Source organism: Sesamum indicum, linkage group LG6 (genome assembly GCF_000512975.1).
Source record: "Sesamum indicum cultivar Zhongzhi No. 13 linkage group LG6, S_indicum_v1.0, whole genome shotgun sequence".
Lineage (NCBI taxonomy): Eukaryota > Viridiplantae > Streptophyta > Magnoliopsida > Lamiales > Pedaliaceae > Sesamum > Sesamum indicum.
The window spans coordinates 6428898-6443320 of NC_026150.1; the positions used below are offsets into that span (position 1 = coordinate 6428898).

At 38.3% G+C, this 14423-nt stretch overlaps 1 protein-coding gene across 1 annotated transcript; it reads left to right on the plus strand.

Moving 5' to 3' along the window:
• Positions 4416 to 9694, plus strand: LOC105163892. Its single transcript, XM_011082412.2, has 4 exons — positions 4416 to 5033; positions 5559 to 5797; positions 8645 to 8834; positions 8934 to 9694. The coding sequence occupies exons 1-4, from the start codon at positions 4566 to 4568 to the stop codon at positions 9150 to 9152; spliced, it is 1116 nt and encodes a 371-aa protein (XP_011080714.1). The 5' UTR covers positions 4416 to 4565; the 3' UTR covers positions 9153 to 9694.

Sequence of the window (14423 nt, forward strand, 5' to 3'; positions counted from 1 at the left end):
TCTGTTAAGTGTGTATTTATTGGTTATCCTGAGGGGACAAAAGGGTATAGACTTTGGGTTCGTAGTCAACCAGGTTTTAAAGTACTTATAAGTAGGGATGTCACTTTTAACGAGAATGAGTTTCCTTGCCTTGATAAAACTCAACTTAAAGAAAAAGAACCTACTCTCAATAAGGTGGAGAATCACTTAGGGGATAACCAAGAGGGGGAAGGGAATAATAAAAACATAGCTGAACAAACAACCGAAAATGAAAATGAGGGAGTAACCACTGAAAATGAGACCACAACTATAGAAAACCCCCTAAATGACTACCAACTCACTAGAGATCGAGTTAGAAGAGAAACTAGGATACCTACCAAACTCAGAGATTTCGACACTGCTTTGAACATAGAACTGTCTGAACCCACAAATGTTGAGGAAGCTATGAAATCAGAAAAATGGCTTAGTGCCATGAAAGAAGAGATGAACTCATTAAAACAGAACAATACATGGAAACTAGTTCCTAGGCCCAAGAACTCCTCCGTAGTTGATTGCAAATGGCTTTTTAAGATCAAACAAGAAAACCCCATTAAGTATAAAGCTAGATTGGTAGCAAAAGGGTTTACTAAAAAAGAAGGCATAGATTATAATGAGATATTTTCACCCGTTGTGAAGTACACCACTGTTCGTATTATTCTTGCACTCACTGCACACTACAATTGGAATCTGAAACAAATGGATGTTAAAACTGCATTCTTACACGGTGATTTAGATGAGCATATTTACATGAATCAACCTGTTGGCTTTATTGACAAAATCAAATCTGATTATGTGTGCCTTCTCAATAAATCTCTGTATGGCTTAAAGCAATCCCCTAGACAATGGAATAAGAAATTTGATTCCTTCATGCTTTCACTAGATTTTAAAAAGAGCCATTATGATCATTGTCTATACTTCAAGCATGTTGATAATACTCCTATCTTTCTTGTTCTATATGTGGATGATATGCTCATTGCTAGTCCTAGCCTGCATCTCATAAATAATTTGCAAACTGATTTACACAAAACTTTTGAAATGAAAGACTTAGGTGATGCAAAACGGATCCTTGGCATGAACATTGTTAGACATGAGTCCTTTATCCTACTAAACCAAAAGTCATATATCCTATCCATTTTAAAAAGGTTTTCAATGGAAAAATCCAAGCCAACTTCTGTGCCTCTTGCTGCCCACTTTCAACTTAGTAAAAATCAGAGCCCTCATAGTGATATTGAAAAAGCTAAAATGGAAAAAGTTCCTTATTCTAATGTGATAGGATCCATCATGTTTCTCATGGTTTGTACGAGACCTGACATTGCATACGCTATTAGCTGCTTAAGTAGATACATGTCAAATCCCGGCCCTCCTCATTGGGAGGCCCTAAAGTGGCTTTTGAAATATCTGCATGGCTCTGAAAACATAGGCATACGTTTTTCAAAAAGGAGTGAAAACACTCAACTTGTTGGCTTTGTTGATTCCAATTATGCAAATGATAGGGATAGCAGAAAATCCACTACGTCTTATATCTTTACATTCTGTGGTTCTTGCATAAGTTGGAAATCCCAACTGCAACACATAGTTGCACTCTCCACTACAGAGGCAGAATACATTGCTACAACGGAAGCATTCAAAGAGGCTATATGGTTAGATGGTCTCATAAAGGAAATTGGCTTCTCCAATAACAAACTCACGGTATACTCTGATAGCCAATCCTCAATACAGTTGTGTAAGAATCCCGTGTTTCATGATCGTACGAAGCACATAGATGTAAGGTATCACTTTATTCGAGATATCGTCAGTAAAGAGGTAATAAAATTAGAGAAAATTAAATCCGAGGACAACCCTGCGGACATGGGTACCAAAAGTCTTCCTCTTGAAAAATTTCATACATGTCTGAAAATATTACATTTATTCCCTGACTAACATGTGCTCTCGAATTGTTTCTCTGCAGGTACGTCCACGGAGAACCTTTTTGGCTATGATGAAACAACCAGATTCAGTAAAGAAACTCCAGGACCATTTCCCAAATTGGGTCTTGGTCCAAGGTGGAGCATGTTGTAATTTGTGGCCCAGGACCCAATTACTGGTAGGCCCATACTATGCACCAGCCCACATAAGGCCGACCCACCTGGAGGCCCATGCTCGACCCGCTGCGATCCACGACCCGACCCAGGTGCCTCTTCTATATATAATTGTCAAACCCTAGTTTCAACCCATTTCACCCTCTTCTCTCTTCACCAGCGCCGACGGAATGTCTCTCTTCTTCTCTCAATATTCTGTTCCCTTTTTTGACTCCCCCTTTCCTTCTCCGTTCACCGGCGACAGTCACGGTGGCTTTCCTAAGCCAACTTAATGGCTTTAAGAAAGCCACCTCACCTTCCATTGTAACCGGTTCTTGAGACCTATAAAAGGGAGTTCCTCATCCCTTCATCCGTGACGAAAAAAAAAATCCGGAAACAGATACTCTCTGTGAGAAACCCATTTCCTTGAGTGTTCTGTGTGAACGTTGAGTCTGTTGAGACCTGTGACTTGCTGAGTTGATCTCTGTGATCCTGAGTTTGTGTGGAGCAACCGTGGGTTGGCTTGAGTGGGTGCGGTGCCCGGTGACCGTGACCCTTTAACGACTGAATCTGGCTTAGTTCCTGAGCCTCTTTCTGAATACGATTTTATTCCTTTATCTTATTGTTCTTGTGTCTTTCAAATTATTATTGTATATCTGGTTTGTAATCCTTAAGGAGTTTTGTACTCCAAAATATAAAGTGTAATAGTTGGTTAGGCATTGTTGATAAAGGATACCACAGTGGGTTTCGTACCTAACACCTATGATTTAACTTGGATCCATTCTCTTCTTCAAGACTTTCAGTTGTTGTCTTCCACACCTATTCCTTTCCTTTGCGAAATCGTGTCGCTCTTCATATAGTTAGCAACCTAGTTTTTTACGAAAGAATTAAGCATCTAGATATTGATTGTCATCTGGTATGGGACAAATACAAGGATGGTTTTCTAGCTCCTCAGCATGTTTCGTCTAAAGAACAATTAGCTGATGTTTTCACCAAAGTTCTTCCTAGCCCTTCCTTCCAAGCACAACTTGAAGGAGGATGTTAAGAATTGAGTTTCTAGTTCAACACCTCCTACGGCTACTTACAACTCACGAGTCATTTTGAACATTTTGAAGGCGCATTGTTTATTTTTTTCTTGTTAAACACGCTTTTATTAATTAGCGTGTTGGCTGTAGTTTTAATCATTTCATTAGTTTGTTCATAGCAGTTGATTAACTGCCTTTATCTCTGTTAATCAAAAGGCTGACACACCTTCAACAGAAGCAGAGGAATAAGATTTATTGGAATCATCTTTGAATTTCTGCTATGTTTTTGCTTTGAGTTCTCTATGGCGTGCGTTTTGTTTTTTTAGTTTTGGAGTTTATACACACAATTAAAAAATTGGTGTTGCGGTGTTAAAGTGACGTGGAATTATTTTTGTCAAAGAAAAATATAACTAAAGTTAGTTTTTTAAATTATCTAATAAGGGTATATTATCATATTAGAAAATTTATACAACAGTATCACTAATCATGGTTTGTAAGTGTAAATAATTTATATATATGTTTAGTATAAATAAAGTGAAACAATTTGGGAATTTAGTATGTTTGGTTTCAATTTTGGCCCATCTTTGAGATGGGCCAAAATATAGTGTATGTTTGTCTTGTTTGATTTTGTAAGTTTTTGGATATATTTTTTATTATTTTAAAACAGTTTTAATTACTTTTTGTCCAAAAAATATAATTAATTAAAAAATAATATTTATTTTAATCACTCACAACTAAATAAATTATATATATTTTTACACACATATATATATAAATATATATAAAAGAGATATGATTAACAATAACAATGATTTTTGTCTCCCGAATCTCAACATCAAACCTACACCACTTATTTTAAAATATTTTAAATTACCTCAAAATACAAATTCAAAACATGCAATCTATCTTCAACAAATTTACTTATCTCTATTTTTCTCTCTTTATTTCCAAAACACAAAACAAACACTCGAAACACAAATCCAAACATTACGTTGGGTTTTTTATTTTTGATTTTTTTGTTTATTTAGGTTTGGGTCAATAGAAAAAGGGGTATGGCTGCCACCCTTCAACAATTCGTTGGGGTTTAGTGCCACATGACACTCGAAGTCGATTAATGGAATGATTTATTTATTTATCTGATTTTTTTGTTAATATTATCAAATTCGATGAATTTTGATTAATAAAATAATTTATTTATTAAACAGAATTAAATTTTAGAATTACTACAAATTATATCAAATTAATGTGATAAGAAATATGATGAGAGAAGAATGTAATTCCTAGTATTTTTCCAAGGTTAATGTGTATTTCCCTTCTGTTGTGCCAATCAGCAATGTACTCTGGGGCAGCGGAGTTGTACCTCGAAAGAGCCGAAACTGACCCTAAAACATCACTCTGATACCGTCATTTCTCAAGAAACCCTGAAACAAGCCTCCAGCGCGTTCCCGTCTACTCTTCAGAGAAAATGCGAGCCCTTCTTCGCACATTAACGCAGCTCTCCATCAAGCCCAACGGTAAGACCGGGCAGTTCCACAACCTCAGTCCTTTCCTCGCTTTCCAAAAACCGTTTTCTACTCAAGATGAAAGCGGTGAAAAAGAGCCGGATTGGGCGGCCCATTTCGGTGGAACCGGATCGTCGGGCCCCGACCCATTAGGCTGGGATGCGGGAGCTTCGTCTTGGTCCACTGGCCTGACGAAGGAGCACTTCGACGGTGAAGTAATCGGGCAGCAGGTGACTTCGGATTCGGGCCAGAGTCAGCGCAGTGCGGGCAGTCGGGGTCAGTCCCAGGGGCGTAAGTGGTATTCGGATGCAAGGTGGACGGACCAGGAGATGTCAAAAGTGAGGGAATTAGAGGCCGCGAACCGTATGAGTAAGGCGTTTGTAGATGGCTGGGATGATAGAATGGATGAAATAACCGTGTTGATGAAACAGGTAAAAGTTTTTCATTTTTAACTTTTTTTTTTTTTTGAATTTTGTTTTTGTTATTTGTAATTTGATGCTTGAACAACGATGCAAAATTCAACTATATTATTACATGCGCATTTGTTGTCTGCGTTTGTGTTTTTGTTTGGTAAGTTTATCAAGTAAATTTTGAACAAGATGAGCTCTTAAGATTTCGTAGTGATTTGTGATCTTTGTTTTCATGGTCATTTATACGAAAAAAATTGGGGATATAGAATGTGTGCTCTTATTTGGTTTAAGTGTCTTCTATATTTACAGAGTGTGACTGGGTAAATGAGTAATAAAGGGCTCTGTATTTCCTTGGAAGTGAAGTTTAGAAGTTCCCTGCAGTATGAGAGTATTCACATGGTAGGACATTGCATATGTACATATATGAATGCATGTGCATTTTTCCGTTCCCATAGTTTTGGTGGTATTTATTGGAATGGGTAATTCAGTTTTAGAAAACAAAACCCGTTGGTGTAATGTAATATTCTTGAAAAATTGTTAATGAAGGCAAGGGAGCCTGGTGCCAGGGGCTCATACTTGAAGGATTCAGAGAAGGCAGAGATGTACAAAAAGCACAAGGAGAATCCAGAGGTGTACACTGTGGAGAGGTTGGCAAAAGAATATAGGATCATGAGGCAGAGGGTGCATGCAATTTTGTGGCTGAAGGAACTTGAAGAAGAGGAGGAGAAGAAGCTTGGGCATCCATTGGATGATTCAGTTGAGTTGTTGCTTGATACTTGTCCTGAGTAAGTGAACATAACTTATCCGCAAACCGTTTTCATGAATCTTGTGCTTTTGATTTTGTACTTATCGATGTGGTGTGGAATTATTCTGTATATATATATAATGTGTGTGTGTATATATATTTTGATAATATTATTAAATGTATGTATAGTTTGATCGATTGGTTTCATTATTTTGATTCTATTTAAAATTTTACGTACTATGCAAGAGGGTGGCAGTTCTACTTGTATTACCATTGTGGTTGCTCACATACATGTGTTCCTTTATCGTGCATATCTTTGATGTATGCTATATTGGGTGCTGTCATAAGCTATGCTCTAGAACAAAGAAATAATATAATGATTAGAAAGTGGAGCTTGGTCTGATTTCTGTGTGTACATGAGAAATAACGGGATTGAATTATCTTAAGTTCCACTTGTAAATGCATAATTTATTTGTAAGCATTCGAAGTTTTAGTGCAACCGATGATTTGTAGCTGTAAACAATTCTCACGTAAACAGAAATGTACTGATCTTGGGTATGTATTGTCCTGTCATAATTTGTCAAACTATATTTCACGATTCCCATATCAATGGAACTTCTTTCTTATTCCTCCTGTCATGATTGTTAAAGGTGGTATTGTGTTTCCCACTGGAAAGCCCGTCTCATTTAAGTATTTTGTGTTGGTGAAGTTGTGTATTGTGCTTGCTTTTGAATTTTGACTTCTACCTGATTCTGATTATTTCCTATCCACTGTCTTCTTCGATCGTGGATTAAGATTTCAATGGTCTTGTTTTCAGTGAAATATACTCTGTTTAGTTTTGAATTTTGAATATTAAAAGTTCAAGGATTTTTGCATGTTAACTTATAATTGCTCTACATGTACATACCTAGTGTTTTTACTGGATTTAACATGTTCTTTTTCTTTTTAGCAGGGAAGAACCTTTGTCAATTAAATTAAAAATTCATGTCTAGTGACTAGGAGATACCGATGGATTGGCCTATGGAGTTTGAATGTCTTGTTGTATTTGCCTTTCTTTCTTAGATTATTTTATTCTGGGTTGCTTTTTCCTGTTTGTTTTGCAATTGTTAGCTTAAGATTCTAAGGACTCTTCATATAGCTCTATTGTTGCCGACCTGGAATACTGAGATGCTATATCTTGTGGTTATGATGGTTTGGAAAAAACCAAGGGTGGTGTAGTGCATTACCACAAAGTCCAAGACCACATAATTAAGTAGGTCTCACGGCACACATGGTAGATACTTTCCTTTTTCCTGGGTCTGGGAAGATCTGACTAGTTAGTTACTTGATTCTGCTCACACTGTTTTTGTCCATCATGCACTAACTTGGGATGAATATTTATCTGCAGGAGTTTGGTGATAATTGTTGACTTTGAAAACTGGGATGATTCTGAATGCAGATCATACATTTTAATTAAGAAGAATTTAAACGGGGGCAGAAGTCTTTATAGTCCTCGAACTCTTGAAATTATACAATTTTACACTCTCATTTTACTCCATAATTTGGAACTGTATAACAATTCGCACTTTTTTACTGAAGTCTCATGCTAATTTATAAAGAAAAATGGTTTCAATGAGCAATTGTGAGGTAAATGGGTTTCATACTGTATTTTTCTTCTGAAGTTGTATTTAATAAAAATTAATCTAAAGGACCACAAATAAAGGTACTAGATACTCCTAAAGGCCAGATGACTAAACAGTTCTGGTAGATTTGATTTTCTGCATTTCTTGAGGTAATAAAACATGTGAAAATGCTTGAATCTTCAAGGCGATGTTACCAAATAATTGCCTTTGGCATTCAATTACAATGTGCATTAGTAAGGTACACTCACAGTGTTGTCATTTATGTGGTATACAATTTTATATTGTACACTAGTTATACATGTCTAATATATTGTCACTGGTTAAAAACATCAAAGTTATCAACACTTATGCATTTTCATTTGTTTTTTCTACTTTGAGCATTCATTAGATGCAATATGTATAATCTTTTGACTTCAACATCCACACACACATATATATATGTATTCTGTTTGTGCTCTTTAATTGAAGTTTCACTGAAATGTTTTGGCAAAAGACATGAAGAATAACCATTTATATAAAACAGTACTCAACTGAACAATTTTCTTTTTAATTTTGTATTAAATTGATGAAGCAAAAAGTTGGATTGTTATTCCTTTCAATGGTTAGAGAATAAAACAGTACAAGACTAAATATTACAAATTTCAGGAATTTTAGGGCTCACAAGTTTCTTGCCTTTGCATTTATATCAGAAGTGTTAGTTCACTGTATTTGACACTTGATGGATTGTGAAGTAGGTACCCTGCGTTTTTGCTGTCTTATTTCATGCAAATGCAGCCTCCCACCTTCCCCTTCTACTCACTTTCCATTTGTCCCAAACATCTCTTGCACACATGAAATGGAAAGTAATATAACATGAAATTGACATTGGATTATCCCTGATACATATTTTCTTATAAAAATTGGATTTAATTCATCTGCTAATATAATTCTTTCATTTCCTTTGCTAGCTTGATATATTAAAGACATATATCTTTCACATACCTCCAAAATACCAGTCACTAATTTTCTGATTACAGAGCATCATTTATCCCCAATAAATATAGGATTCACTAAGGTGAAAGAGAGTTTTTCTTTTAGTCAGGCTAAAGTTATTTTGGTGATTTTAACTGTGACTTCCTGGAGATATTGGCTTCGGTTGTTCTTGCTCTGTCTGGTCACATCACTTCAAACTTCTATTTGATTCTGTTGCAAGTCCAGCATTTTATTTCTAATGTGCTGAAGGATGCTATTCTTTGTATTTCCAAATTAACTTCTGCCACATGCAGGTTTTTCATCTCCCATGATAGGGAATTCCATGTTGCGTCTCTGCCATATAAACCAGATTTCAAGGTCATGCCTGAGGGCTGGGATGGCACTACTCGTGACCCAGATGAGGTGCACTATGAGATCTCTATGAAAGAGGACGAAATGTTGTACCAAGAATTTGTCCAGCGGATGAATTTCAACAAAATGAAGGTGAACATTCAGTTGGTTATAACGATTACTTAATTCATGTTCAGGCTTATGCTTAGTTGCTTTTTGTGCGCTATGTGACCCTATCATTCTGTCTTTTAGATGGCAAAGAAGGTGAAATGCCACAAATACAGCAGGAGGCGTCCATCTGAAGGTTGGAATTTTATGGTGGAGAAACTAGGTCCCAGAGGCAAGCGTGGTAATGGAGGTGGCTGGAAGTTTATCAGTGAAGCAGATGGTTCCACCAGGCCTCTAAATGAGTTCGAAAAGATGTTTGTGAAAAGAGAGACTCCTCGCAGGCGGAAGAAGATCCTCCCATGATTTTGGGGTGATCAATTAGTAATGGAAACGGGAATATATACACAAGTGTAATTCCCTTGGACATTTCTGGCAGGGCTCTTTTGAAGTTTGTTAGCTTTCCAGTGGACTGAGGCATGTCCTTTCTCTCTCCTTCATTTCTCTGCCTTTGTCTGAAGCTAAACAACACCATACAGAATTAGGTTCTTACCAGCTGCAGTGAGAGCAACGGGACATCTTCTTAGATATTTTTACTGATAACAGGCACTTGTAAAGTCGTGTGTGTTCCCTTGCAGCCCGTTGTGGTTATATTTGTTAATCTTCTGTGCCTTCTTTTTCCGAGGTGCGGTATATCGTACATTTGCACACTTTTGCTTGCCCCAGTGACATGTTTGGATGTCGTCTGCAGTTTTAATATTATTGTGGGGTTGACACTTGAGGTAATAAAGTTTAATTAGTATTACATGCTCAGTAGAGTTGTAGTGGGGGTGTGTCTGCATTGTTTGACAAAGATCAGCTGGATATTGCTTAACTTAATTCTAGTTGTGATATGTATCAATTGTGCACATATATGGTCTCTAGTACACTGGTAGAAGCTTTCCTTTTGCGCACTTGCCGATATGTGTTTGTTATGGGCTCAAACTGAATTCCTACGGTACCGTTGCGCTGTGGAAACTATGAGGGTGTTAAGCTAAGTTTACATCTTATAAGATATTTTTGGAGCTTACAAGTTGTTAAATTTTATTTCCAATAGAAGTCATTTAAGCATTTGGATAATTAAGATTATGGTTAATTATATTTTGACTTTTGAATTATGATTGTTTTTATATTTTGATATTTAAATTTTTTGTGTTAATTTACCACTTATGAAATTTTGCGCCTTGCCATTTATAATTGTTTTTCAATCAAGTTGTTTTTGGTAGGAAAACATCACATTTAGAGCACATGTGTGATTTAAGGGTTATGTGATGTGATATTTTTCACATATGCACAATATGTGATGTTTTTCCGATAGAAAAACTAATAAAACAATGATCATATATGGCAAAATGTTAATTTTGCAAAGTTGAGATAGTAAGTTGATCAATAAAAAAAAAAATTAATTGTAAAGTGTAAAGATGGACATAGTTCGGAAAGAAAAGTACAATTTACCTTTAAGATTAGGAGTTTATAAGTGTTATTGATGACAAAATTTGTAATTATTTGAAGGAATTTTAATTAATTTGTTCAGATTTTAAAAATAAGGTGATTTTCATAAGGATATTTGAGCTTTTAGCTGTTTATGTTTACAACTTATAAGTTCACTATACGAACATTTTATTATATTTTTTGATAAACTTTTAAGTATTTTATAAAATGTTTACCTAATCTAAGGTTTCGGCCAGTGTTTAGTGCAATCTGGTTATTAAAATTTAAACTAATTTAGATATAATTTGCCCTTGCTTCATTCATGTGATAAAACCTGTTTATAATTGAAAAATAATTGCATTTTATCGTTATTTTGAGTAGATCAGAACGTATCACACGTGTTGTATGTGTAAAAATATATATTAGAGGTCAATATATCACCTATTAGCTACAATGAATATTAAGCTCACAATTTTATTTGTATATAAGCACTGAACGATTCCTTAGTTTTTGAATGCATTTCTAGCTGCCCAATTCGACATTTCAACTGGTCCCAAAATCGTCTGAACGGCCGGAAAGGAGTCTGTCTGAAAAATGATTTTCTCCATTTTCTTTGAATCTGGGAATGGCTTTTGGAACGAAGATGTGGTTGATTGGGACTGAGAAACCAATGTATTATGAAGTTGAGCTTCAAGGTGCTCTGCAACTTGAGGAATCAAAATTTGGTTTTCATGGAGAGCTAAATTTTGGCAAACCAAATTGCTTCAAAGATAAATGACAACAAAGAGGAGAGATTCTTCGCATTCTGTTTTTCTTATCCAAAATTTGTTCAATCCTTGAGGCGCTTGAAGGTTTCCAATGTGATTAATTTTAAGGGATAATTACACTCCCCTCTCTTGAGATGAGATTCGGTGTAATTATACGTAAATTCCTTATGGTTTGGGAAATTACTTTTAGCACCCCCTGAGGTTTGCTTCTATCTAACAAATAAGTTCCTTCATTCCTCAAAATTTAATGAATTGGCTTATATTAACAAAAAAAAAAAAAAAAAGCTGAATGAAAATTGATATTTACCCTCAATTGACTTATTACAGACTATTGTTGGTCAAATAATATTTTTCGGACTAAACTACTCTTATAACGATGAAAATATACCTCCTCACATGCATGAGGGGTAATTTGGTCATAAAAAGAATTTATTTCACCTGCAATAAGTCAGTAATAAGTTAATGAGGGTAAATATAGATTTTTTTTTTATTTTTTGTTAATATCATCAAATTCGATGAATTTTGACTGACGAGGAACTTATTTGTTAGATGAAAGTTGGAAGCAGACTTTAAGAATGTTGAATGTAATTTTTTAAACTACAAAAAGTTTATATTTAATTACACTGAACCTCAAGAAAAAAGAATGTAATTATCCCTAATTTTAATCCTCAGCTTTGATATCCATCAAAATTGAGTAGCAAAAGGACAATAGAGGAAAAGGTGATTACTCCTTTCCTATTCATATTCACATAATTGGCAAGACAAAGATTACGTGAAGCAAAATTGTGCAATGACTGACCTTGTCTCACGAGGCGCCTATCACACAGCGCGTCGTGTGGCTAGTAGTCCGCTGACTACGTCCGCCAATACCTCCGCTCGGCACTAATGCAGCGCGCCGAATATATCAGAGTCGGGAGGAACAAATCACAAAACAGTAAATTGCGCACGCGGATTCAGAAAACCAAATTGCATTGAACTGGAAATGCGTATACAATGATCAACGATGCTAGAGCAAGGGGTTCGCCTTGAGGGGGACTCCAACACGTCACTAAACCAAGCTTCTTGAACTCATTCCCCCCTATAATAGGCTTAAAAAAATAAATCCTATCGTCTACACTAGACACTAGAAAAGCTGAAATTTGCAACTCAAGAGGCGTAACGTCCCCTTGAGGAATCTAAACAACATAAAGCAAATAACAAAGCAGTAACAAAGCAATAAAAGGCCTACACCTAGGACTCTAAGACTAGTTGGTTGTCCAGCGTCTGTCGATGAAGGCTGAGTGGTCGGCCATGTAGAACGGTTGAGTGGCCGAAGTGCGCGTCACGGGGCCTAGTGAATGGGCAGCCCGTGACATTCTCCCCCACCTGAGATAGCGACGTCCCTGGCGCTACGGAAGCATGGTACGCTTCGACAAGAGGTAGAAACGCCTTTAGGTTTGTCACTCGCTCCCAAGTGTTCTCCTCGCTGCTGCATCCCCTCCATTTCACCAAGTACTCTGTGTGGTATTTCTTCGCGGTACTCGTCACTCGGTGATCTAGGATTGCTTCAGCCACCTTCTCCCTCGTCTTCTTCAATTCGAGTTGTGGGCGGCTGGGTTGATTGCGGGTATCGTCTTCCTTGTCTGCTGAATACTTCTTCAATTGGCTGACATGGAAAACATTGTGGATCTTCCACCACGGCGGCAACTCCACCTTGTACACCACCGTCCCAATACGCCTAAGGACAGGCAAAGGACCAACATATTTCTGCATCAACCGAGGATCTCTCCACCTTGATGACTTTGACAATTTCGGATTCGGGACCTTCACCAGCACCAGGTCTCCCGCATTGAACTCAATGAAGCGGCGATTCTGATCTGCATACTTCTTCATCCGCTTCTGAGCTGTCTCCAGGCAACTTCTAACGATATCAACATTCTTCTTCCACTCCTGAGAGAAACTTCGAGTAAGAGGGGATCTCACACTTTGGGGAATGTCAAGAGTGTGAGGAAGGAGCGGCTGCTGCCCAGTAACGATCTCAAAAGCGCTCTTGTTGGTGGTGGAAGAGCTCTTTTGAGCATTGAAATATAGCTGAGCGACATCCAAGAGCTTCACCCAATCCTTCTGCGTACCTCGCACAAAGTGCCGAAGGTAGTCCTCCAACGTAGAATTAAAGCGTTCTGTCTGACCATCGGACTGTGGATGATAGCTCGAGCTCATGGAACGTGTGGACCCGAGAAGTTTGAACAACTCGGTCCGGAAGACGCTAGTGAATCGGGAGTCACGATCACTGACAATATCTTTTGGCAGTCCCCAATACTTGACGATGTGTTTGAAGAAGAGCTGAGCTGTCCCTTCTGCGGTAACGTGCTTGGGTGCTGCGATAAATGTAGCATATTTTGAAAAATGATCTACCACGACGATGATAGAGCCTAAGTTCTCGACCTTAGGCAATCCAGAGATGTAATCCATGGAGACGCTCTCCCATGGACGCTTTGGGATGGGAAGTGGTTGTAGCAGACCGGCCTTCTTCTGATGGTCTGCCTTGTCCTGCTGACAAGTCAAACAAGTGCGGACATGCGTCTCGACATCGTCCCGCATCTGTGGCCAATGATAGGCCCTCCGCACTGAAGTAACTGTGCGCTCCTGTCCTTGGTGTCCCGTCCAAAGTGTGTCGTGGCATTCGGAAAGAAGTGATTTCCGTAGGTCCCCGCCTCTCGGAACGTATACGCGGTTTCCCTTGGTCATCAGCAATCCATCCTCGATCCAAAAGTGTCGAGCCTTGCCCTGCTCGACAAGCCGAATCAGGCCTTGCGCTGCGGGATCTCTCGGTAGTAACTCCCGCACCTGATCCTTCGTAGAGATAGCAGCCGCGCTAGAAGAGAGCGCTGCTATCGACTCCAAGTTCGCCAAGTCCGCCCTGCGGCTCAAGGCGTCTGCTGACTGCTTCCTAAGCTCCACAAGCTTAGGTTGCGGCATTCTGTACGGTGCCCTAGCGGGCGGTTTCGTGCCAGGCACCAACTCGATCTCGTGATCCACTGCCCTCTTCGGAGGTAGCTTCTGAGGCAGCTCGTCTGGCATCACGTCTTCAGACTCCCCCAACAGCTTCTTACTACCGCCCGGGGTGGGCCCTGACACCTCTTCCATCTCCTCAAAACAAAGGGTACCCAAGTAGGAGATCTCATCCTGCTTGTGCCCCTTCTCAAACTGCATGGCCGACAAGTTCTTCTCTCCAGTACGTCCGGCCAAGGTAGGAATGACACACGGCTTCGCCCCCAACATCATCAGCGAGTCGGCATGAGGTAAGACAGCAGTGCGTGTATCTCGTAGAAATTCAAGCCCAAGGATAAGTTTGAAGTTGTCCATTGCCACAACAGAAAGATTAGTCTTGCCCTCATAAGCACCAACCTTAATCAGCACA